The sequence below is a fragment of the Suillus bovinus genome (assembly GCF_016758785.1).
Source record: "Suillus bovinus strain UH-Sbo-P2 chromosome Unknown EDB93scaffold_29, whole genome shotgun sequence".
NCBI classification, from domain to species: domain Eukaryota; kingdom Fungi; phylum Basidiomycota; class Agaricomycetes; order Boletales; family Suillaceae; genus Suillus; species Suillus bovinus.
In genome coordinates this window covers 22,322-47,249 of record NW_024542085.1, presented here as the reverse complement: position 1 = coordinate 47,249, position 24,928 = coordinate 22,322, and the positions used below count along the sequence as shown (strand labels likewise).

At 45.4% G+C, this 24,928-nt stretch overlaps 6 protein-coding genes across 6 annotated transcripts; 4 read left to right on the top strand and 2 right to left on the bottom strand.

The window, feature by feature from the left end:
• Positions 1-308: 308 nt before the first annotated feature.
• EDB93DRAFT_1104072 (HET domain-containing protein) lies at positions 309-1,984 on the top strand (the record flags this gene model as incomplete). Its single annotated transcript, XM_041447384.1, has 5 exons — positions 309-413; positions 532-535; positions 627-843; positions 910-1,435; positions 1,466-1,984. 5 exons carry the CDS (start codon positions 309-311, stop codon positions 1,982-1,984), a joined length of 1,371 nt encoding a protein of 456 aa, XP_041307505.1.
• Positions 1,985-4,253: 2,269 nt separating this feature from the next.
• Positions 4,254-6,727, top strand: EDB93DRAFT_1146902 (uncharacterized protein). Its single transcript, XM_041449510.1, has 12 exons — positions 4,254-4,529; positions 4,608-4,683; positions 4,731-5,004; positions 5,063-5,081; positions 5,132-5,220; positions 5,274-5,357; positions 5,414-5,455; positions 5,508-5,528; positions 5,586-5,827; positions 5,877-6,071; positions 6,121-6,212; positions 6,267-6,727. Exons 1-12 carry the CDS (start codon positions 4,429-4,431, stop codon positions 6,583-6,585), a joined length of 1,554 nt encoding a protein of 517 aa, XP_041307504.1. The 5' UTR covers positions 4,254-4,428; the 3' UTR covers positions 6,586-6,727.
• A 1,600-nt stretch (positions 6,728-8,327) lies between these two features.
• On the bottom strand, positions 8,328-9,265 carry EDB93DRAFT_1104070 (histone-fold-containing protein; the record flags this gene model as incomplete). The annotated part of the gene is made up of 5 exons (XM_041447383.1): positions 8,328-8,734; positions 8,781-8,899; positions 8,950-8,956; positions 9,012-9,090; positions 9,143-9,265. The coding sequence occupies 5 exons, from the start codon at positions 9,263-9,265 to the stop codon at positions 8,328-8,330; spliced, it is 735 nt and encodes a 244-aa protein (XP_041307503.1).
• Positions 9,266-10,568: 1,303 nt separating this feature from the next.
• EDB93DRAFT_1085526 (kinase-like protein) lies at positions 10,569-11,478 on the top strand (the record flags this gene model as incomplete). Its single annotated transcript, XM_041445917.1, has 5 exons — positions 10,569-10,754; positions 10,807-10,837; positions 10,898-10,935; positions 10,984-11,208; positions 11,260-11,478. Coding segments are annotated over 5 exons (699 nt in total), but the record flags the coding sequence as incomplete, so codon positions are not given.
• A 3,543-nt stretch (positions 11,479-15,021) lies between these two features.
• Positions 15,022-16,351, top strand: EDB93DRAFT_1226546 (uncharacterized protein; the record flags this gene model as incomplete). Its single annotated transcript, XM_041451224.1, has 5 exons — positions 15,022-15,246; positions 15,293-15,726; positions 15,786-15,817; positions 15,867-16,204; positions 16,259-16,351. The coding sequence occupies 5 exons, from the start codon at positions 15,022-15,024 to the stop codon at positions 16,349-16,351; spliced, it is 1,122 nt and encodes a 373-aa protein (XP_041307501.1).
• A 7,361-nt stretch (positions 16,352-23,712) lies between these two features.
• Positions 23,713-24,625, bottom strand: EDB93DRAFT_1281974 (uncharacterized protein; the record flags this gene model as incomplete). The annotated part of the gene is made up of 7 exons (XM_041454456.1): positions 23,713-23,785; positions 23,836-23,855; positions 23,911-24,090; positions 24,148-24,157; positions 24,204-24,247; positions 24,299-24,375; positions 24,536-24,625. The coding sequence occupies 7 exons, from the start codon at positions 24,623-24,625 to the stop codon at positions 23,721-23,723; spliced, it is 486 nt and encodes a 161-aa protein (XP_041307500.1). The 3' UTR covers positions 23,713-23,720.
• Between the last annotated feature and the right edge of the window lie 303 nt (positions 24,626-24,928).

The window sequence follows — 24,928 nt, the reverse complement described above, 5'->3', positions numbered from 1 at the left end:
TTACTGAAGCGAACATGCTCTCATCAATGACCTCTCTCCTCCTGTAAGAGTCCTTGCTTGACTAGTGTTGCGTTGACATTTGAGGCTCAGAAAATTATTGGAAGCTATAAAGTGGATTCCGATCACATATCATTGAGCTGCATATCTGGTTTAATTTTAGTGATCGTGTCTGGATCCCGAGGCCTGAGTGTTTCAGCTTTGAAGATTGCCAGTTGCGCATTTCGGAGACCCTGCATGATCTGGTATGCTTCTGATCCATATTGGTCGGTAGATGGAGTTGACTTGCCAATTCAGGACAATTGGGTACTATGTACATGGTCGATGCCTGCCCTCAGCTCCACTCAGCATCATTGATAAGAGTCAGCTCCAACGCAGCGAAACCCTTAGCTAGTTCCTGTATCACTCTGATTTGGGTGGGTGAGCGAGTTTTTCCCCAGTGCGCGTTGATGATTGACGTTCAGTCAGCAACTCAGCAGGTTGATATCTCGCATGACCCTGACCTGATTTCTAATCATTGATTTGACGTTGCAGAAAAGTAAGTACCCCCTTCCATTGCTTGATTTTTTTTTATCCATCTAACATTATCGATGAGACAACATGCGGTTATTGAACCGGTCAGATCCCAGAATATGCGATACTCTCGCATCGATGGCGTGATGGTGAGGTACAGTTCTCTGATATCGGCCAGCCTCACGCCCGTAGTATGCCAGGCTATTCCAAGATTGAAGGTTGTCGTGTCCAGGCTCACGAAGACGGGTATCGCTATGTCTGGATAGACACTTGCTGCATCAATAAGAGCAGCAGCTCTGAACTTTCCGAAGCGATCAACTCGATGTTCATGTGGTACAAGAAGGCCCAGATCTGATGATTTAATGGCAGAGTTTTCTAATAACCAATGGATTAAAAGAGGGTGGACCTCCAGGAACTTATTGCCCCCAACAATGTCATATTTTTCTCGCGTGATTGGGAGGAGATAGGAAGCAAATCCAGCTTCGCTCCCTCGATCGAAAATATCACGGGGATTGTCCGCGGTGTCCTACTTACCAACTACCCAGGAGAGATCAGTGTAGCAACGAGGATGTTCTGGGCTTCGCGAAGGCAGACGACGAGGGTAGAGGATCGGGCGTATTCGCTGCTTGGTTTATTTGGGGTATACATGCCTACGATATATGGAGAGGGGGAAAACGCGTTCGTCAGACTTCAGATCGAAATCATGAAGAGCTCCAACGATCAAAGCATTTTCGCTTGGAAATCAGATCGAAGGAACACAAGTGGCCTACTTGCTTCATCCCCGGATGATTTTGCAGAGTCCCGCAACATCGTCAAAATTCCCTCAGATTCATTCAGAAGTATCTTTTCAAGCTCTACCCCATCCATCAGACATCAGTATTCGGTGACGAATCGCGGATTGAATATTCACCTACCTGTCATGCCAGTGCGTCACGGTACGGACACCTTTTATCAGGCGGCTTTAAGATGCTGTCGTCAAGGCGCACCACACTCCCGTCCAATCGGTTTATTGCTCCATCCAGTTAAAGACCAAACTGAACAATTTCTCAGGTTTTGGCCCAACTTTCTTTACGACGTAGAGGCTCCATCCGAATTCACCTTTCAAGATCTTTACGTCCAAGAAGATGATACATCGCTATTCATGATAATCGATTCCAAGCGTGACCCTATCCCTAAATCATATCGTTTCTTCATTAAAACCGACGGGGTCGTAGAAAATGGATTTTCTTTGGTTGGCTATGCGGGGGATGGGCAGTGGCAGCAGGAAGAGGATAGGCTCATCCTGGGCTTGACTCGCAGTGGAATATTTAGCACGCTGCTCTATCGCCATCAAATAACCGGCGAGAGTTTTGCAGTGCCGCTCGGCATGCATAATTATCACGTCTGGTCGTGCATTGTCACGGCTACGGATGGTGAGACGCCTGACAGCGTCCACACGTCGTTCACGAGCGGAGACAGAGATAAGATTCGGTAGGAAAGTTTGGACTGGTTTACTCAGGAGCTGAGTATGGGTAGAGCAACTGTGAAAATCAGGAAGGGAGGTAAATACTGCTCCGGTTTTTCTGACAACGCTGGCGCATATTCTGCGACTATCTCTTTTACGAGTGTATAGCAATCATTATTTATCGAAGTTGCAAGATAATTATATCAATTTCACGTGGAAGCTATGAGTAGTTACTCACTACCTCACTACCGCCATTGCAGTGGTCTGACTCTCGTGTATGTCATGGTGGGCAAGTGAGCTCAAAGCTGGTTTTGCGTCGACTGTACAATTCCCTGTTCCTTCCGATTGGACGTTTGGCTAACCACCCCTGGAACGAATCAGCCGCGGCCAGCAACGCGCAAATAGGCACGACCGGTAGAAACGAGCCAACGGATGCCAGGTCACAGAATGAAATGATCTAGCAGCACGCACATAGAGCGGTTCAAATCAGTAATTCATGCGACAGAGCTCACAATTCTGTCAAATTGAGAATCGTGCCCATTATCCATAAGTATTTGTAGGATATAAAAGCTTGGTCATCGTCCTACAGTGTTCCCTCATCCTCGTATATATCACTTGAGATCTCCCTTGGACGATTCCACATCAGCTCTCAAAGAAAATGCGTTTCTCCTTCGTCGCCATTGTAGCCTTATCAGCGTCTATGTCTGTCAGTGCCAGTGCATGTAGCACATCATATTGCAGAGTAGATAAAGATTGCTGCGATAACTTGGTATGTCGATGGACCGTGAGTATGAGCAGGTCCCTTTGCAACCAAATGACTCACCTGTACACATTAGATTATTGATGCTATGGTGTGCATATAGGTTGACAATCGAGCCAGCAGCCCGAGCGTCACATGTAACATCGCGACAGTGAGTGGTGTTTCTGCTTTCGAAGTTGGTCTCATAATTGATGGTGCAATACCTAGTTCAGGGCCAATTAGTACAGTTTGGATAGATTTCGCACTGCTCGAGCAATGCGGATATCCTGTAACTATCAATTTCACGTGAACGCTATAAGTAATATTTACTCACTGCCACCTCTGGCTCTCGTGCTCGAGTAATTGTTGCTGCGTGGCGAGTAATACAACCGTGACGCATGGAAGTTCAAGTCGAAGTTAAACGTTAAATTTTCAAGTTGGCTCGCCCGTGTTGAAGCTAATGTTAATTGTGATTCCGGAGCTGAATTGAAAGAAGGATCGTTTAGAGCATTCCGTATCTAGTACGCATCCAACTTGAAACTGCTCAGGTTAAAGGTGGTTTTGCGTCGACCGTACAATTCCAGGTTCCTTCCGATCGGACGTTTGGTTAATCACCCCTGAAATGAGTCAGCCGTGGCCAGCAACGCGCAAATAGGCACGACCGGTAGAAACGAGCCAGCAGATGCCAGGTCACAGAATGAAATGGTCTAGCAGGAACGCTGCAAAGACGGTTCAAATCAGTAATTCATGGCACATGCGGCAGAACTCTGTCGAATTGAGAATCGCGCACATAGGTATATGTAGGATATGAAAGCTGGTCATCTTCCTACAGCGTTCCTTCACCCTCTTATATATCACTTGAGATCCCCCTTGAACGATTCCACATCAGCTCGCACAGAAAATGCGTTTCTCCTTCGTCGCCATTGCAGCTTTATCAGCGTATATGTCTATCAGTGCCAGTGCATGTAGCAGATTATATTGCAAAGTAGATGCAGATTGCTGCAATGCCTGGTCATGTATACCGACTGTGAGTATGAGTAGGTCGATTTGCAACCAAATGTCTCACCTGCGCACATTAGATGTTTCACGGTCAAAGTGCTACGGGTGTGTGTTGTTGATACATAGGTTGACGGTCAAACGTCACTTCGCGACAGTAAGTGATGTTTCTGCTTTCAAAGTTGGGATCATAATTGATGGTGCAATACCTAGTTCAGTACAGTTTGGATAATTTGCGCACTCCTCGAGCAATGTGGATATCCTGTGACTATGATCTCTTTCACGCGTACGCCGGTCGTATAGCCTGAGCAATCATCGAACTTGAAGTTACAAGATAATTCTATAATATTTACTCACTGTCACCATGCTCAAGTAATTGTCGCTGCGAGGCCCGGGCGAGTAGTAGTACAACCGTGACGCATGGAAGTTCAAGTCGAAGTTAAACGTCAAACCTTCAAGTTAGCTTGCCCGTGTTGAAGCCGTTGAACTGCGATCCCGGAGCCGATTCGGGAGAAGGTCTAGAACATTCCATATCTAGTATGCTTCAACCAATTTGAAACTGCATATCGAAAACCTAGTCACTAGTCTCGCTTATAGAGGTCTAAGCATTGGCACTCCGTATCATATTACTGGCCGGTACATACCAGCGTCAATGACTTCTGCATCTGATTACTCGTTGCGACCGTTGGCACCATCCACCATACGACGGAAAAGAAGTCCAGCGCTTAGTGACCCATTGATGCAGTATTCATTGGCACCCACCCATAATATTCATACTCTCTATGCCAGTCTAGCAAATTCACTCTCATCTTCAGAGAGCACTCCCAGGTCGCTGTCAGTGTTCAGGATGATCAGTAAGGTCATGGGTCAACACAAATCCTTTATTCTAATCTAGCATGCTCCATGTGCATTGTGTAGACTGTCTGGACTCACCACCGGCTGGACCAGGATACGACATCCGGATTTTGGCTCTTACTACTTTCACGAGGAGATGGTGAGTGCAACGTGCGTCAATTTGCATGCTAACCAAAAAAAAAACAGAGAGTTTGCAGCAATACCAACCATGAAACGGGCGCCCTACGTAGCGTCATCACCCAGTTACTTCGCGATTTGAAGGAGAGGGCTCCTTCTGATGCCGATTCCGAGATGACTATTGTTCTGGACTTGATCCCATCTACCGTCAGCGCAGACCAAAGACCCACCTTCGGGTATTATTTTGCTTCTCATACTCACAAGCGAGTCTTTTGGCTGGAAGATTTCAACCTTGCTTGTTTATCAGAAGAATGCGATGGACCTGTGGAATCATCTTCTAGATGTAAGTAAGCTCAAGTTCATGCTCGGTGGTTATGCGTACGAATCACCCTGTCTTTTAGGTGCTGAAACTCAGTACTGGTAAGTAATCGACAACTTGCCAAACAATCGAGCAGTGCGACTTCGAACAGGAAGCATTGCGAGCTGTTTCCGAATACTCTCAACGTCACAGAGGTTGTCATCCGTGAACTCAAGAGTATCTTAGTTCAAGCATCTGCAGGTTGGTATTTACGCTGCTTGGTCTTAGATACCGTCGATGACGATTCGAAACAGATCGCGTGACTTCAAAATTCTCGACATCGCCCTATGATGCAGAAAGTATTTCGACCATGTTAGAACTTGTGAATAACATCGAACGTACGCGACTATTGGAACTACACTCATTTGTTGATGCTCAACTGGTTGGAACTTAGCTCTGGGCAAGAGCAAGGATGGGCGCTCAGCTTGGACGATAGGTATGAATTTACACAATATCAACTCCCTTGGTTGACTCATAACATGGTGCAGCGAAATTCATGATACTATATCGTTCGTGTCTCATCTGTTGCTATCGATCGTTCTGCTGAGTCCTTGCTGATGCGTCAGACATCGGCATCTTACGAAGTTCATATGGTCAAAACGACGACTATTTCGACATCGAGTACTCTGAGTCAAATTCGGAACCTTACCAACGCTCTATGCTGATGGCGCTTTTGTCTCCATTAATGCTGAAGTCTGCGGAAGTCTACGCAGAGGAGTTACACAGCTTTCGAGACAATTTCTCACTTGCACGGTGGAGGAAGTTTGTGAGCAAGGTGGATATCAGCATCCGCGATTCCAATCTGCTGGTACGATTTACGGAGTCCCCATCGTTTACGCAGCTCAATTATATATCAGGCAACTGTCCTGCTTAGCACGAGCATCGGATTTTTGACAATTGGAAGTGTGGACTCGAGGGGTGCGGATGGTTCGCGGTCAGGGGCACAGATTGTCATATATTGCTCCATCGTCTGCAGCATTGGCAGCATCATCATCGGGCTCATTATCTTCAAACAATATCGCGCAAAGAGTGCTGATACTCCTCTGAGAGCGGTAAGAGGCTGACATGATTTATTCTTGAAACTGCTCATAATGATCATAGATCATAGTCTTGAAGCGGATCCTCCGCGAACGGTATGGTCTTGAGAGGCTTGCTGTTATCTGCAGCCTGCCGTATATCTTGCTGATGTGGAGGTGAGAGTGTTTTTCTTTGATTCATCAATACCTGGTATTCATCCCACTCGCTAGCCTAATTTTGTTTTCGATTGCAGTTTTCGAGATCACTTTCAATAGTACAGATGTCCAGACTCGCACGCCTGTTGCAGTTGCGATATCCTTGCTTTTGTTATCAGTGTTTGGGTCTTTGTATACAGCTGGACCACGAGATAAGGAGGAGAAAGTTGTGGACCCACCCGAGGTCTCGAGTTGGAGAATGATAGGTCGACAGATCACAGGATTCATTCCGGCTGCGTGCAAGCAATTGCGGAAGCCGGCCCGGAACGACCTAGTACCGTGCGCAGACAAGCAGGGTGATGAGGACATGGAGACAGGTCTCAAGACGTGTTGATTACGCTTTTCCTCGTGCTCCGACTTGAACGAGCCGAACAGTTACGACTGTTATGAAACCCATTGATGTATATCATTCTTGAAAAATTATGTGATTTATGGAAGCTATCATTCGGATCTTACTCGAAAAGCTTCAAACCCTATATATGCATAACAGCATTCACTTAATGATAAGACCCCGAAAACCTACTCACAACTTGGTGTTTTTGCAAGAGGAAAGAAAGTCCGACTTTTGTTTTGTAGGTGGTCACCGATCCTGATCATGTTCCCTCGAATCCCTTCAAGTACAGATTCAAAGAATCTCAAGGATCGCTTCGCCAGGGCATTACGACACGCATCTATCATGGGTCCAACGGTCCCGCGGAATCATTCATTGTCCTCTTGAGGACCGTATGGGATGATCATGCTACCCCTCGTCAACGTCCTTCAGCATGACCTGAAATTAAAATCCCACTCTTGAATCTGGTAGTGTCCAACTACAGCTCTCGCGTCCATTCCCATTCCTCTATGCATCCCACCCTTTTCGAAACGAAAGCAGATTGCCCTGGGAAGGAGCCATGCCTCGAGGATCTCTATATTTGTTTTTACACGCCGACACTTTCGGCTCTGATCAGATCTGGACAGACGATGTATAAGCGTGTTCCCCTGTCTTTGGTGGCGATCGGATAGGGTCAACGTCCAGGGAAAGGCCAGGGGAAAGCACGGAGCTCTTGGCTGTCGACAACGAGCTCGAGCTTGTCAGACAACTTATCCCTGCAATGGTCAACTGTACCACTATTCTGGCAACGCAGACACACGAGCAGGTGTACCTTACCTGTCATGGAAAGCAAGATCGCGAGCAGCCCTATAACTCACGTCTTGTCATGAAAGACGACCCTCTAATGCTGTTTGCTATTATGGAGAACGACATTCTCACACTGAGTTCGCGTTCTTATCAGCGTGTCATACTACCGTCGGCAATGAAAAGACGTTTGACGAGGTTTCAGTCAAACTCACCACACCGAAAATTGCAGTCCAGACGCGAGGTGGTCCTAAGCCTCTCCACTACTCCTGGATTCTGCTACCATAAAGAAGGAACTGATCAACAAGGAGAATCTTGGTTTGTCCCGCCTCTCTCGCGTTGGATGGCACTCAAATCAGACTCGGAAGCATGAGTAAGTAAGTCCAGTCCGTGCTGGACACAACACCACAACGATTCGGAATGGAGAACCTGGATGTTCGAATAGGTGTTTGTTTCTGGTGCGAATAGCCAGCCCGGAAGCACCAAACAGAAGTCGTCGCTCAATGCATACAGGCATTTTTACTACGTTCGCGTCTATGATTTGGAATACAAGTGTTTTTGTCTTTGTCAGTTACGAAGAAAAGTATGAAGAGGGATTAAAATACTTGAAAATTGCAAGTCGAAGCACGTTGAAGCAGATTGCCTTCAAGGACATCTCATACGACCAGACCCATGTCTTCATCCGCGACACACTTTGATGCCTCAGTGATTTCGACGACTTTCCCTACCAGTATGAATAGCTTGGCATCACACCATCTAATCAGCGACTTACATGGTGAGAAGTACTTGCACTGTGCTCGTTCAGACTGGCTCAAGCTACGGAAGGCAGGATCAATTTTGATGATATCGTATACACCAACTTCAGATTGCCTATTCGATGACAAAGGAGGGCCAAAGGCTGTCCACGATGTCTGATGTAGTGATGGTACATAAAAATTTTCATTGCAGGACTCACATTAAGATCAGTCCTCTGCTGTTAGCAGAGCTTCAAGTTCTGCCAAATCTGCAGCATCGATTTGGTCCGCATCTTCGATAGCCATCATATCAACCGGTGCGTCATCCTCCCCTTCATCCTCCACATCTTCCTCGTCCTCCTCATCTTCTTCGTCTTCCCCTTCGCCTGGCTCACCCATCTCGTCGTCAACTTCCTGTTCGGGCCGAGCGTTGTACATGTCTGATTGGGACGCGGAAGATGCTACTGCTGCCCGCGGGGTGAACGTGAATGGCGGTGGCAGATTCGTCGCCTTGTCCTTCCCCTTTGATTTTGAGACAACTGGCGCTGATTCACTTTCTCTGGCCTTGCCCTTGTGCGAGGAACTTGCTGTTCCGGATTTACGACTCTTGTCTCCTTTCGTGTTATCTCTATAAACTGCGCTTCCTCAGCGAAAGTCGGGAACAAGAGGGTGGAGTCTTACTTTGGAGTTCATTCTGTAGATTCTCGACAAGATCTCCAAACTCAATCATCTCTAGAGCTTTAAGCACATCGGACGCGGAGATACTTTTGTGCTGTTTGGACATAGCCACGTCATGAGCTCTGAGGAGATATATCAGAAGACATTGTGTAAAACCAGCAGTAGCACACACGTCGCCACTAATGCAGAGATCAGCAATTCCGTAAAACGTGAACATAAGATGTATTCGCGTACCAAGGTAGTTGATGAATACCGTCGAACCCTTCACCAAAGACAATACTGTCTCTTTTTGTAGTTTTGCATTGTCTGGCATCTGAAGAAATGATCAACATGAAGTATTGTGCTACATATAATACAAGCCTTACTGCTGACTTTGCTATCTTCGTGACAAGACTCTTAGGAAGCTCGAAGTTTTCGATACCCTCTGAGACTAGATCTTGCTGAGCCTGAGCAGAAATAGGTCCACCGCCAGCATCTTTACGCGGCATATTTCTTCGTACTGGCGACGGTCGTGGTTGGTGTTGTGAAAGCGTTTACGGCAATAAGTGACCCTTGTATGGCAACTTAGATGACGTACATACCAGTGCCAGCACAACTTGTCTGCAACCGTGATGAGTCTCAAAGCTGACGCCGAAGAGTGTTCTGCACAAGTGGGTCTAGATTCTACCCGCAGTGTTGCTAACACATATGATAACGATCCTGGACCTACAGAATACTACCGTGATGGTGTATTTCCTCACCTCACCGGTAAGTACTATACGTACACTCACGTTCGAAACTTCAAATACGCAATTCAACGGACTTATATTGAGACAGAAGATCACTGAAAAACAAGAAATCAGGCTTCCCACGTGAGTGCACGTGTCTGTTTTTTTTTTGGTGAGCAACTCTAATTGGATGATGCCAAGTCTAGAGTTGATATGTATTTAAATGCCTCTCATCTTTTTGAATCCAGATTTAAGAAAGCGGCAGCGAGGCGCCGCCTGTTCATAACGGTGCGTCCTTTTCCTCGCCGGACGAATACTCAGGATTTGGGCGAACGGAAATGTAAAGTCGAGAATCGAGATCTTCACCTCCTTGAACGTTATCTCGCCAGGTATGTAAACAGAAGTTGGGGCGCTGCTCCCCCACTAGGCAAGTTATAGTTGAATGACAAATGGAGTTATGGTGTGTTTAGTGCTTCCTGGTCACATCAGGTGGTATCAGAATCATGAGTATCATTGGGCCCTCGGATATGGATTATCCGATATAGATGCAACTAAGAAATGTCCACGGTGAACACGTCGGCGCTCAAGTGCTCAGTCATCCTCGAGTTTACTCATACGTGTGTTGTTGACTAGTCTCTTCCTTCAAGGCTATATTGATCAATTAGTCGCACTCAATATCAAAACGGTGTCAATGTCGCCTACTGCAGTCGATCAAGTCAGAGGTGAGGAGCTAAGGTACGAATGTCGATTTTGAGCGTCTGTCGGAGACCCACTTATTCTGTTGCCATCAGACCATTCGATAACCTTACCCAGTATCTTCGTAAGCAATCAAACTATCCAATTGCTCACGGAGGCTTCGGGGATATTTGGAAATGCAACTTACTATTACCTACATGGTTCACTGAAGAGGTTCGCCGATGTGACTTGCAACAGATAGTGGAGCCTCACTGAAGAAATCTCCACAGAACGTGGCAGTTAAAGCCATTAGATCCTACTTCTTTGATGAGAATGATAGAATCAAGAAGGATAAGGTAAGTATTTTTGTCTTACGTCTAAGAAACCCAATCTATGACGTTGATTTCGTCAGAGGTTGCGTCGGGAATTAATCATATGGCGAAAACTTGTCCACGACAACATCCTTCCGTTGTATGGCGTTGCACTTGGATTCGGTCCGTTTGCTGCCATGGTGTGTCCATGGGCAAAGAACGGATCTTTGACTACCTATCTTGAGTCCCATCAAGACCTTGTGATATCTGATCGATTCAAACTTGTGAGTTCATGTTCGATTTATCCAAAGCTGATTGAGACGATTCTGCTGCTAGTTATCCGATATCGCAAGTGGTCTACGTTATCGTCCGTATTGTCCGGCATGTTGATATTTGGCAGTGCTAACCACATTGAATATTCCCTTAGTTCATGCAAACCAAATTGTACATGGGGACCTCACTGGGGTTCGTCGAGTGCAGCTCTTCCAATATGATACGCTGACAATGTTCCAGTCCAATGTTCTAATAATGGAGAATGGCACCGCTTGTCTTTCAGATTTTGGGCTTTCCGGTGTCATATCCGAATTCGTTGGTTCATCAACTTTCTCTTCTACCATCTCTGGAAATATCCGATGGGGGGCCCCAGAGTTGTTTGATTTACCGGAGAACCAAGACGACTCATTCAATCTCCCTAGTAAAGAAGCTGATATCTACTCATTTGGCAGCGTCATGTTACAGGTGTGAACAGTCCTTTGCATAGCTGCTCACTGACGTATTTCTTTGTTTCAGGTGCTCTCTGGAAAGGTCCCTTACTATTACATCAAACAGCAGACGCAGATTGTTGTGATGGTAGTGGGTGGCAAAAAACCCAGACGCCCGGAGGAGCCGAAGATCGCGGAAGAACATTGGAGCATGATCGAACGCTGCTGGAGTCCCTTTAATGCTCGACCAACCATTGAATATCTTCTGAGGTTCATCACGGCACAACGAAGTAAGCACATGATCTGATTGGTCGAATGGATGTCGGTGACTGAAGTGGGACTTTAGAATGCCCATGAGCAACTTGGGTAACATTTAACGCGCCTATAATGCCTGGATGAAGCCTAGTTCCCTCAGTACGAATTCTATGTACTAGTAGGGTGATTTCTCAGATTTGTAGAGTCGCTTTCAAAATTGCTGATAGGGGTTGTGAAAGAATGACAATACTCTCGTGCTTGGAAACTTTGTGTCGGATGCATCATGATATCGATCGAAGGCAGTACTGGTGCTTTTGCGTTATCGATCGGTTGTATGTCCCCACTCCGTCGCATGAGGCTCAACTCTCATCAACAAGACATCAGCGCTACAGAGTGTTACAGGGTGCTACAGAGCACTCTGCAGCAAATTATGCTTCCTTGATGGACCATGAACAATATCCATCGTTGCGACGTATCATTAAACAATTAGACAATACCCTTGAACCACTTTCCAATCTCAATGATCGAAACAGACGTTGCGACATTCGGCAATACCTCACATGTTATTTCCCAATCATCAACCTTCTACTATCCGAACTAGGCCACTATGCGCCGCGGCGACATTGGCGGAACCAGCCCTCACAGGCCCTCACAACCATCGCAGATGTGGGAATCTCGCAAGAAACGCCTTGTCTAAGGGCAAGCGGTTCTATCTGGAGGGATGGTGAATACTAACGTAGATGGTGGGTTTCAGGCCCCATTTGTTTCCTTTATTTTTTTGTTCTCTGAGACCTACTTTTATAGATTCGGGCCTTTACTATTGGACAACTACAAGCGCTCCGTAGGACCTAATGTTAATTACAATAGATGTCTGTATATTACGTTTACATTTTTATTTTCCCTTTCCTTCTCTTGCAAATAACGTTTGAATGTCTCTCGACATTGTGCTCTTGACAGCGCGGGTGTATCGCTGTCCGTGTGTAAACGAATCTGTCCGCAAGTCAAGCACGGCTTTCTCTAGCGTCAGCTCTTTACATCTATTGGACGTTGTTGCACAAGCAGGCCACAAGTTTGTGTTTCACTGTCCAGCTTAAATGAGCCGGATTGAAACAGAAGGTGATGCGAGATAGGCAATTATCTTCCATTCATGCTTACCCATAATTGCCAGGTAATGCATCCAAGATAATGTCATTGAATTCGTCTTACAGAAATGTTTCGCGGGTATATGAACATGCGCTGCAAGCTATGGGACCCTAGAGAATGTGAGGAGGGAAGAGGAAGTCCACAACATCGGCGATGTTTGGATATATGCTGGATATATGCTGGATGAGGTCGAGGTATTGTCGAACGCCTGAGCAGTCCCAATGTATGACAAAATTGGTGTATGATGTGTCTCCAATGATTCCTACAGGCATTGTGAGAGTGAACATGCGCATAGGTTTCCACAGAGGAGATGATTTGACGGAGGCAAGGATGCCAGTTCACCTGTCCCGTTGACAACGGTGCCACTACTCGGCGAAAGTCATCCAAGCCGATGAGTAAAATGCCGCCAAAGGGTTTGCTGTAACCGTTCTCAACAACATAATACGTCGACGTACTCCCATGCAGCTTTATTTGCTACAAGCAATTCATGCAATATTATTATTGTTGCGTTTCGAATGAGATCTGCTTGTGCCGAAAAGAGATGAATTAAATGTGTTATCTTCTAAAATCTCTTTCCAGGCTCCAAAGCATGAGGAGTAGTGTATTGGATGCCGACGAGACCATGCCAAGAGCACGCTGAAGTCATAGTAGTGAGAGAACAGGTGTATAGTCACGGTTGGAAAGACAATGAGCGATGGGTGCCAGACACAAAGACAATAATGAATTCGAAAAGGCTACACAGACAGTTCTGCGATTATATTATAAGTATTAACGCCCAGACTCTCAAGTATGAAAGAAAACCACCTTGATTTTAATTAATGTTTATCGTAGCCAACTCACCTCGTGGTGCTCTATGGAATACCCTAAGTCACACACTTCTACATCCACCTCACTGACTCGTAATGTTTGAAGACCTTTGGACGATCTATTTGTTCGTACGTAGATTAACGACAAAGATGATGGGGAAGAATTTGTGTGCGACGAAGAGCCAAGTGCTGAGCAAACCCATTTGACCGTGGGACAGCGGGCAAGCTCGGAGAGAGAGAAACTTATTCTCCGTCCGTATCACCCGGTACCATTTTCTACACTACATGCAGCGCGATCTGTCTTTGTACCTTCTTGTATCTTGACCACACGCATGTCCATTCGCCGGTACCATTGTCTAATCTCACGGTCTTTCGGCGTCGTCTCATATCATAAACGTCAGTATTTGTTCTACAAACTTACTGAGGTGTGCTGCGTCTCTTTACTCTTTACTCACAATTCACTAGTACTGATGTAACCTAGCGTGCCTCTCCCGCTAGTCTCGCTAGCGCTATTAGTAAGAACACAACTTTATACACTGGCAGCTGACTTGGTTGCATTGTTGTCATCTGTGACTGAGCAACACCCAGCTTTCCAACTCTCAGGTAAGAACAACCAACTTGACATTCAAGTCAAGTGACGAGGTTTCTACCGACGCAGGCAGCAATTTTCAAGTACTGGGATGCGGTATTTTGATGCCATTTAAGTATCAATAAAATGAACCAGCCACAATTCGATGCCATTGTTGCTGGTTCGTTTTGTTGTGACTGTCCCGATACCCCCATGAAAGCTGAGAATGTCCCTAACGGCAGTCTAAACGAGAACACCAGGAGGGCAGAATGTGCGATGGCAAGCGAATGCACCTGTAATGTGACTCGGATGCTGCTTTGAGCCGTCTTGCCAGTTTTTCGGTGGAGCGGACTTGGATAGCTCTTAGGCTCCCTCCCCACCGAATATCGCCAGAGATGGTAGGGGAGAAAGTCGATGAAGCAAACACAGCCTACGCAACATCTCGACTCGGAGGAGCCTATCTTTGTTCTAACAGTTATTCTTTCCCTGACGCCGCGTCTCTTGCCTCCCAATGGCTCCCAACTGATCACTAGGGGAGCTCGTGTTCTTCCGTCCATACGATATTGGTACACTGATACAGAACTCTATCGTGGTCTGGACTGCGCTTTACACATGCGCATTTCAATTGCTTCAAATCGCTTCTGGATATCAGTCGTCTCTCAGCGAGCCGGCTTCAAGCCTTATTTTGTATTGGTCCTGTGTGGCGGAGAGCTGACTCATTCAGTGTTCCAGCACAGGCTTACATTACACTCATGACTAAGTGGTATAGTGTCATTGCAGTGTCATGGACAAAGAGCAAGTGCCAAATTACTACGTATGCATTTTAGCTGACGCATTCTTGCAGTTGGTCCCTTCTTGAGCATACCTATGCTTTTGATGGAGCTATCCTATTCGTTGGATACAGGTCTTATCTGCATCAACCGAGTCGCCACTAAGTATTACAAACATCGAGCACTGATGCAGTGACTACTATTGGCCCCTCCATGATGCATGACGTGGACCAAATGCCGAACGGCGTGTAGTACTATTAAAGGTTGTAAGAATGGACTCTTTAAATCTGCAAGCTTTCCCAATCATCATGAAGAAGTCAATACTTGCAGCTGTGATTGATCAATGGTCGGTGGTGCCCCCAGTGGAGACCGCTGATCTATCTGGAAAAACAGTTCTTGTCGTCGGTGCCAATGTAGGCATTGGATTCGAGGCATCAAAACACTTTGCCCGTATGCAACCAGCGCGGTTGATAATTGCCTGCCGTAACGAGGCCAAGGGGAAGGCCGCTTTGGCTGGTATGTATGATCGTTTAGTATAAACTTGATGTGAGACGATTGACTTCTATCTTTTGAACTTAGAAATTGAACGGATACAAGGGATGCGAGTTCTGGATAGTCGACCTTGCAAACTTTGCATCAGTGACCGCATTTGCTGATAAATTCAAGAGGGAGGGTGGTGATTTGCATATCCTAGTCATGAACGCAGCAATCCTGCAGCTCGTTTACCAGCCCACGGCTGATGGCTGGGAGTCCCTGTTGGTCTATTTCACTTTTTCTGCGCATTGTTATGGCTCATATCCGCCCTTCAGACTACAAGTCAATTATCTTGCAACGTCACTTCTTTCTTTGCTCCTCATTCCGCAATTAGTTGCTGCGGGGAGAAAGTCTTCAACACCTTCGCGGTTAGTAATTGTGTCCAGTGATCTCCACTACTGGGTCACACCCGCGAAAGAGGTCAAGGCTTCCACGACACCACTTGAAACGCTGAGCAACGAAGAGTGGTGTATACCTGAGTAAGCAAACAAACAAAGCTTCATCTTCATAGGAATTCCTTATGCTCAATATCTCTCAGACACATGCGATCCCGGCATAATGAATCAAAGCGTACGTGCCTCCTATCTTTGTTTCCTGTTTTAATCCGACCCATACTCAGTGTTGAATATTCTCTTCGTTCGCGCCTTGACGGACAGGTTGCAGTCTATCACACCACTCAGCGCTGTGGCCGTGAACCCAGGATACTGTTATTCACAATTACGGCGTGACTGGTACAAGAAACCGACCTTTTCATCTGCCAGAATAGCGGTCGCTTTCCATGAATGTCTCTTGGTGTGGACGGCCGAACAAGGTAGCCGTCAGCTTGTATTTGCTGCGGTGGGCGGACGAGACAATGAAGACAATATGAAAGCCGGATACGTAAACCTTGGCCGCCTCATAGAGGTCGCTGATTTTGTGCTGAGCGACGAGGGTCGTAAATTTCAGAACACTGTTTGGGTAAGAGTCCAAGTCCACTGATCATCTATCATCCATGGCTGACATTTCTATCAGAATGAGACTATAGACATTCTGAATGGCGTTTCTGACAAGATTGCTCCAATAGTTCAAGGTTATCTAGTAGTACCTAATTCGTCCATAAACTGACATGCAATGTATCTGCAGAATAGTATGTGCCTTTTGCTATCTTGTTCTGTATACTTTACATTGTCAACTCCTATAATTTTATCTCCTTAATCCCAGAAACAGTGCAGTTGCAGCCCCAGTATTATGAATGGCCGAGCTCAAAAAGTATTCAGAGATCCTGTGCTTTCAAATCGAAGAGAGAATATCTCCAAGAACTAATGTGCAACCTGCAATGCTATGGTCTTCTTCATTTACCTTGAGTGGAATGAGTAAAACATCTCAGATGGGACATGTTAGGTTTGGCAATTTATTTTATCCAAGACCATGAATTTTGCTTGAAAAGTTGAACAGGATTCAACACATTGGCAGGAGAGACCATTCAAACAACAGTAGAATCTGATCACAAGATATCATATACCTATAAAAATATCAAACATAATTTGTACCATGATGGGATGGCACCATGCCCCCATGAGGCCAGACAGACTTTGTCATAGCCTCCTTCAGCTAGTTTCTCCAGCTTGCAAGTGTTGGATTTAGAGCTTACCACATCACAAAATTGGTGAGACAATGCTTTTCCTAGATTTATTTGGTAAGATCAGACCAAAAATCTACCAAATTGTATGTAAAGGTAAAGCTAGACAAAGTGATACATAAGCATTGACAAATTGGCATCTAAAGATAAGACATTCACAATTGTGTTGGAATATGTTACAAGAACATCTAGACGCTTGGGCCCCTACCATTTTTCTCCTTATCCTCCTCGTCTCCGCCCTTGCATCACACCCTTACCCCAACCTCGCTCTTGTTATCCTTGTCATCCTTGCATTTCCCTTCGCTCTCTACCTGTCGCTTCAGCAGAGCCAGTACATCTGGCCAGATCCTTTCTCCAACGAAGCATACCCATGCTCCATTCCACCCCCTGACCGATCCTGTGGACAGTCCCCTTTGCCCTTACCGTCCGGACAGTAACCTATGATACGATGCACGACGCATCCCCTTTGCCCTATTCCCTTTCTCGATCTATGACTCGGTGCGCAGTCGCACATGTATACTTATATTTAGTTCTGCAGTTGCATGATTGTGCCCCTGTGCGTTTCACTTCCTGTTTCTATCTTTGACTCATTTCTTACTTGCACGTTCCGGTTCGCCTATGACTCACCTCGAATGTGCCTTCCTTTTCTAGTATTACCCTTTGACCAGTTCCCTTTCTGGTAGTACAAGTTATCATCCACTAATATGCATCCTCTCCTCTATATAAACTTGCTACCATGTATCCTATTCCTTAACTTGAATCTACTTGGTTCTTGACCTCCTACTCCTAACAAGAGTGATTCCTTCAGCCTAGCCAGCTGTCTATATTCTACTTTCTTATCTGCTCATCACGGATAAGTCTTTAGTCTCGATCTTTACTCATTGACTCCGTCGATGAGCAAAGCCCCTGTTAACTAGTTGGACTTCTGTCCTTCTAATTAACACAGATCTTACAATTAACCTTTGGGTGTCGTAAGCCTTGGCAGATACACTTATCTTCGAGCCCCGCTTGACATAAGCTACCCAATTTGGACATAGGCATCAAATCTTACTTGCTGAAGCCTCACCAAGTAAGACCCCTAACCTTGGGCTAGCCCAGGGATGTCCTCGACCGTTGACGACACACACTCTGTTTGAGCATCGCCAACAGATACTATCCAAGTCATAACAGAATATGTCATGGCTTGCAAGTGTGATCCTCAATAGATAGAAAAATACAACATCCTTACCACAGTACTGACAAAAAATGGTCTGGGGCGGCCACTGCTACCTACCATTAGTGTCATATCCCGCATTCCGGACCTGGACCTATCACACAAACCATTACCATTTCCAAGTTTCCGGATCTGGCCGACTTCTATCTATCATCTGGATCCGACCCACGTCTAACTTCTGTGCCTTATCCCTTTGTATGTTCCCTCTAAAGTTAGACTACCTTAGTTCAAATATTATCTTAGACTCTGCTCATTCCCTCCTCTGTCTGTCTTGAGTTCTCCTCTTGTTGACCTCTGCTAAAGTTTTTGGGTTAATCCCTATAGACTTATCACCTCTGCCTCTACCTCTGGTAGTCCTCCGCTGTTTCCCTTCTAGTTTGGACATCATCTGGATTAGTTTTATCACCTGTTCCTGAACATCTGCTGGAACTCTTGTGCTTCGGACATCAGACTCTGGACATCGTCCATTAGCCTTCAGAAGTTAGGGGCACATACTCAGGTAAGGGGTGCAGCGCATGAGCTGAAGCCAAGCCCTTTGAATTTGACCCTTGAGCACATTCTTAACACAGAGTGCCAATGCTGCCAAGGAGTCTGAAACCCAGGACAACTATGCATTCATAATGTCAGATCTTGCTGTAATTGCTAAGTCCATGAACATACCTGCAGAGCACCAAGGCACCATTGTCAATTCAGGCACCAGTGTAGAGACTCACATCTCCACAGACACTTCCCTCAAATTCTCCCATCTTCCTTACAAACTCCAGCTCTAATCCTAAGGATACATCTTGCACAATAGAGCACAATATTTTATTTCGCAGATTCTGTTACGACTTGGATGGTATCTGTTGGCGACGCTCAAACAGAGCTTGTGTCGTCAACGGTCTGTGGACGTCCTTGGGCTAGCCCAAGGTTAGGGGTCGTACTTGGCGGGTCTTCGGCAAGTACGATTTAACGCCTATGTCCAAATCGGGTAGCTTATGTCACGCGGGTGCGAGACGATAAGCTATATCGGCCTAGGCTTATGACACCCGAAGGTTAATCGTAAGGATCGTCGTTAATTAGAAGGACAGAAGTCTGACTAGTTAACAGGGGCTTTGCTCGTCAACGAAGTCGATGAGTAAAGGTCGAGACTATAGGCTTATCCGCGAAGAGCAGATAAGAAGATAGAATATAGACTGCTGGCGAGGCAGAAGGATCACTCTGGTGAGAGTAGGAGGTCAAGAACCAAGTAGATTCAAGTTAGGGAATATAGTACATGGTAGCGAGTTTATATAGAGGACAGGGGACGTATTAGTGGATGATAACTCGTACTACCGGGAGAGGCAATCGGTAAAGGGTAAGACCATAATAGGAAGGCACGTTCGATCTAGGTGGAACGTGCTGGATAAGAAAGTGAGTCAAAGATCGGAATAAGAAGTGAAACGCGCAGGGGCACGATCGTGCAACTGCGGATCTAAGTATAAGTTGCATGTGCGACTGCGCACTGAGTCAAAGATCAAGAAAGGGAACAGGGCAAAGGGGATGCATCATGCATCGTGTCATAGGTTACCGTCCAGACGGTAAGGGCAAAGGGACTGTCCGCAGGATCAGTCAGGTGGTGAAACGGAGCACAGGTATGCTTCGTCAGCGAAAGGGTCCGGCCAAATGTACTGGCTTTGCTGAAGCGACAGGTAGAGGGCGAAAGGGAATGCGAGGATGACGAGGATGACAAGGGTGAGGTCGGAGTAAGGGTATGATGCGAGGGCTGATATGAGGAGGATTAGGAGAAAAATGGTAGGGGCCCAAGCGTCTAGATGTTCTTGTAACAGATTCCATGTGCAACCACTTACATCTCGCACACACCACACATCCGTCCTCGCATTGTCCGTACACTCATCCATCTGTCCTTCCCATGTCCTTGGATGTTCATTGGTGCATTTTCTCACTATATTCCCATTTTGCTTAATTGTTTTCCCCTGCTAATGCTCGGCTTTGCGCTATGCATGCAGCTGAGACCCTATTACATACCTTGCATACTATTTATAGCCTGTTCAGCTTGTCACTTCAGACCTGTGCGCCTAGTGGCGCTTAGCTACTTTATATATACCATTCCTTTACTCTATATTCTGGGTTGATTTTCTGCCCACTTTCTCTGTGTCCTTAGATACAAGGGAATTTTACTCATGGTTTGCAGTGACTATCTAAGTCTCGTGCACCAGTTGTCTGCCCTTCACCTGTTGATGCAGTTATAAAAATCTTGTACAATGAGATGGTTGAGTTGTCACAAGAGCGATGTAATGATGGTCCTCAGGCTGAGCTCAGAACCAGTGTTTTCAACACATACATCAAACACTACTTATTCCAAATCATCCGCAACATATCTGAATCATTCCTAAACATGTCTGACACATTTCTGCACATGTACAAGCCTTTCTGCATCAGATCTGATGCACTTAGCTTTGGACTTTCGCACTTTCCATTGGACATTGCATTGGACATCATTGGATATTGTCGCACCTATGTCCAGTCACTAGTGTTGCCATAGTTCTGGTTTATGTCCAGCTTTAGCTGGAGCCGGAGCCATAGTTAGCCAAGCCATGTATGTAGTTATACATTATGTAATACATGGCCCGGTCCAGCCAAAGAAACTATATTTACAGGCTTTAGCCAGCTTAAGCCAAATTTAAAATCAGAATATTCTACATCTCCATATTTTCTACAAGTGGTGACCTTTGGTCGTTGTGATTTATCAACACTATTATCAAAGTAGACTTTTATACATATTACACAATATTCGATGTATCTCTGTCTTCATTACCTACTGTAAATAACTGTGTATCACAACAGTTCTTCCTTGCAGTCAAAGGGAAGCAGACACTGGAGGACACAGTAACCAATATGGTCAGCACCAATGGTGCCAATGACCTTGCCCTTGAGATCAAAGGCATTGTGAGTAATGTCAGAGACCATCCAGTCTCCATGCTTGATCATCTAAGGATGAAAAGCAATTAACAGAGGGAAGCGCACATCAGCAGGTCATCATACCTCGAATTCGTCAACAAATGTGTTTTGTGGTGAGAGAAATGCGTGGTTGAGGCATGCATGAGCATCTGCAAAATTGTCTCTGTACCTGATGCTTACCTTGTTGCAAAATATGTAGATGTAGAATAGAAAATTCGGGTCAAACACCAAAACAGGAAATATGCTGTAGGCCTTAGCGATCGGATTTGATCCTACTTGATTCAATGCTACCCTAAAGTCACTGAATGCACATTTGATACTGAGAATCACAACTCATGATGGGTGCTCAAAAAAATGTAAGTGATTGGATCCATGTTCAGAATGCTAAGTTGAAGAAAATTAGTTGTATTGCAGCATTGATCGCACTCGCAAGATGAAGGCAGAGCGGGCTTAGGTGAAGAGGATAAGGGCAACAAAGCTAGCAGAGGCTTCGCAAAGTGAGAGATCAGTCCAGGAATGGCCAATGAAGAGATGGTGGTGTGCAGTGTTGAAGAGGCTGGGTTGGAAAGTGCAGGAGGAATAAGTGTTGCAGATGTGTGGAGAGGTCAGGTTGGAAGGTGCGAGAGGAATTAGTTGTTGCAGAAGTATGCAGAACTTGTGCTGTATGGAGAATATATGAGTAGAATGCACTTGCATATTGAGCCATTTGTGGGGACGTGTGTGAGAGACGGAGGGACAATTGAGTGAACAGTTCTGAGCCTAGTTTAGAACACATTCAGACTCTCTAACCATTTTGATTGCAAGAAAATCTTACAGTCTTGGATGCTTTGGCAGCTGAGTACACATTTACAATGATCAAATGCTCGCATCTTCGATAAGTTGTGTACCTAAAACAGCTGGCAGAAATGGCAAACCAGGAAGTACCATCCTATCCTGGGACACCCACAAACCCAGAGATGAGGCATGGGGCACAGGGGCCCCATAGACTAGTTGTTACAAGAACATCTAGACGCTTGGGCCCCTACCATTTTTCTCCTAATCCTCCTCATATCAGCCCTCGCGTCATACCCTTACCCCGACCTTACCCTTGTCATCCTCGTCATCCTCGCATTCCCTTTCGCTCTCTACCTATCACTTCAGCAGAGACAGTACATCTGGCCGGATCCTTTCGCTGACGAAGCATACCCATGCTCCGTTCCACCACCTGACTGATCCTGTGGACAGTCCCCTTGCCCTTACCGTCTGAACGGTAACCTATGAGATGATGCATGACACATCCCCTTTGCCCTCTTTCCTTTCTTGATCTCTGGCTCAGTACGCAGTCGCACATGCGACCCATAGATAGCTCCGCAGCTGCACGATTGTGTCCCTGCGCATTTCACTTCCTATTTCGATCTTTGACTCACTTTCTTATCCAGCACGTTCTGCCTCACCCGTGTCTCAATGCGAATGTGCTTTCCTTTTATGGTTATACTCTTTACTGATTGCTTCTCTTGGTAGTACGAGTTATCACCCACTAATACTCCTCATGTCCTCTATATAAACTCGCTACCATGTACTATATTCCCTAACTTGAATCTACTTGGTTCTTGACCTCCTACTCTCATCAGAGTGATCCTTTCTGCCTCGCCAGCAGTCTATATTCTATCTTCTTATCTGCTCTTCGCAGATAAGCCTATAGTCTCGATCTTTACTCATCAACTTCGTCGACGAGCAAAGCCCCTGTTAACTAGTCAGACTTCTGTCCTTCTAATTAACGACGATCTTACGATTAACCTTCGGGTGTCATAAGCATTGGCCGATATAGCTTATCGTCTCGCACCCGCTTGACATAAGCTACCCAATTTGGACATAGGCGTCAAATCTTACTTGCCGAAACTCGCCAAGTAAGACCCCTAACCTTGGGCTAGCCCAAGGATGTCCTCAACCTGTTGACGACACAAGCTCTGTTTGAGCGTCGCCAACAGATACCATCCAAGTCGTAACACTAGCTAGTAGTGTCCAACATAGGGTAGCATACCCCAAAGAACAATAATTTGATTCAAAAAAAATAATCATTACAACTCACCATGTGATGCAAGGCGATGATCATACATACTTGTTCAGCAAAGTTAACATCAGCTGCCCAAAAAAACAGTATATCAGAATGTACGTTTCTTTCATGAAAAACACAATGAGAAATAATACAATGGCACCGTAACTAGATCCTATAGCATAGGCCCACCTCCAGCTATCCAACAATTGATAAATATTCTGAATCAAGGACAGCATATATAAGATGTACCTCATACACGCAACAAGAAAGCCAAATGTGAATGGTGATAGGAAAGGCGATCTATGAGATAGTGAGAAATGCCTCTCCCACTAAAGGAATTTCTTCTCTGACATAACAAAATCCGAAGTTCAGATGTTCAGCTTCCATACTTGAAAATGGAAGGGGAAGATATCCGTCATGACGTAAAGACCCTTCGAGGTTGGTAAATGTTGGAGCTACCACGAGAATTGCTACTAATCATACTGTCACCTGGGGACATGTTCTGAAACTGTAATCAGCTTGATGCAGGCATGAGAAAAATGACAACTTGCAAAGGCAGCTATATTTGGTGCCAATGTAGCACCAACTAAGAACACAAGTGCAAAAAGCTGCACTTAACAGTTTCAGGGTTAATGTTAGCCAAATCACTGGAAACATATACCTGACTTCAGAAGAGCACTGGCAGCTGACCATAGTGTCTCATGAGCATGACCCAGAAGATGCCTCCCCAACCTTGACTACAGATGAGAAAAGGCTATTCCCATGTAAAGGTGTGACCTCACCCAGAAGGAAGATGCTCCAGCTTCAACAAGTTGTTATTGAATGTAAATGTAAGTAATGAACAATAAATCACGCACTTCAACATCACATTGTTGATGACACCTGAGGTCGTGTCATAAGTTTGAGCGAGGCCAAATATTGATGCGATTTTGTGGGTGTTTGGGTCATTGGCGGGTTGAGGCCAGAGAACTTTCAACCCGTCAGGGCTAAGTTTTAGGTAAGAGGCCATTACCTCTCCAAACTCGACCTTGGCCTGACTAATGAGTCACAAATGAGTTATGATAGACTCAGGATAGCGAGCAACAACCACGTACTCAGCATCAACTACTAAACGGCCAGTAGCTCCCTCATAGTAGGCAACAAAACTTACAGTACAAATAGCTACTAGGACTCTCACGACCACGGGCACCAGCTCTAGTGCAAAGTCAAGTTAAAAGCAGAAATGAAAGTGATTGAATCACTGACCTTTGGTCAATGATGCAGACATCAATCACTCTTGCATTTGCCAGGGCCAGTGGCAATAATGATAATGAAAATGTTGACTTCAGAGTGCCATATGAATGGAACAGGCATCACAGATTTAAAAAAAACTATAACTTAACAATGGGAAAAATGTAGAGGAGTGCATCAAACACTTCAAACACTAAGCAACATAAGACAGAGTAACATCAACTGTGCAAAGCACAAAGATGGACAACTCACCTTTCTTTCTGACTGAAGTTGGATTTGCAGAAGACCCATTAATAGTGCATCAGTGATTTCTATGGTATCAACAAACCGACATCCTGTCATTGTCAACAGATGAGCAACATCTCTGGTCAGCATGACTCGAACTCAATAGAATCTGAGGATGTGATGTTCTCACCCAGAAGGGTACTGAAGAAGATCTGGATAGCCTAGACCAAGAGACTTGTCAGATGCATTTAAGGTGACAATTGAAATCAGATATAAAAACATAGCACACAAAGAATTGTAAGATATGTGATGGTAAACAAAATTAAGAAACATGAAGAAAAAATCCATTCAGACCGAGGAGATATCAGGTATCATAGATGGTGACCTGGTCGTCAACATCATCACACTCATGCTCTGCAA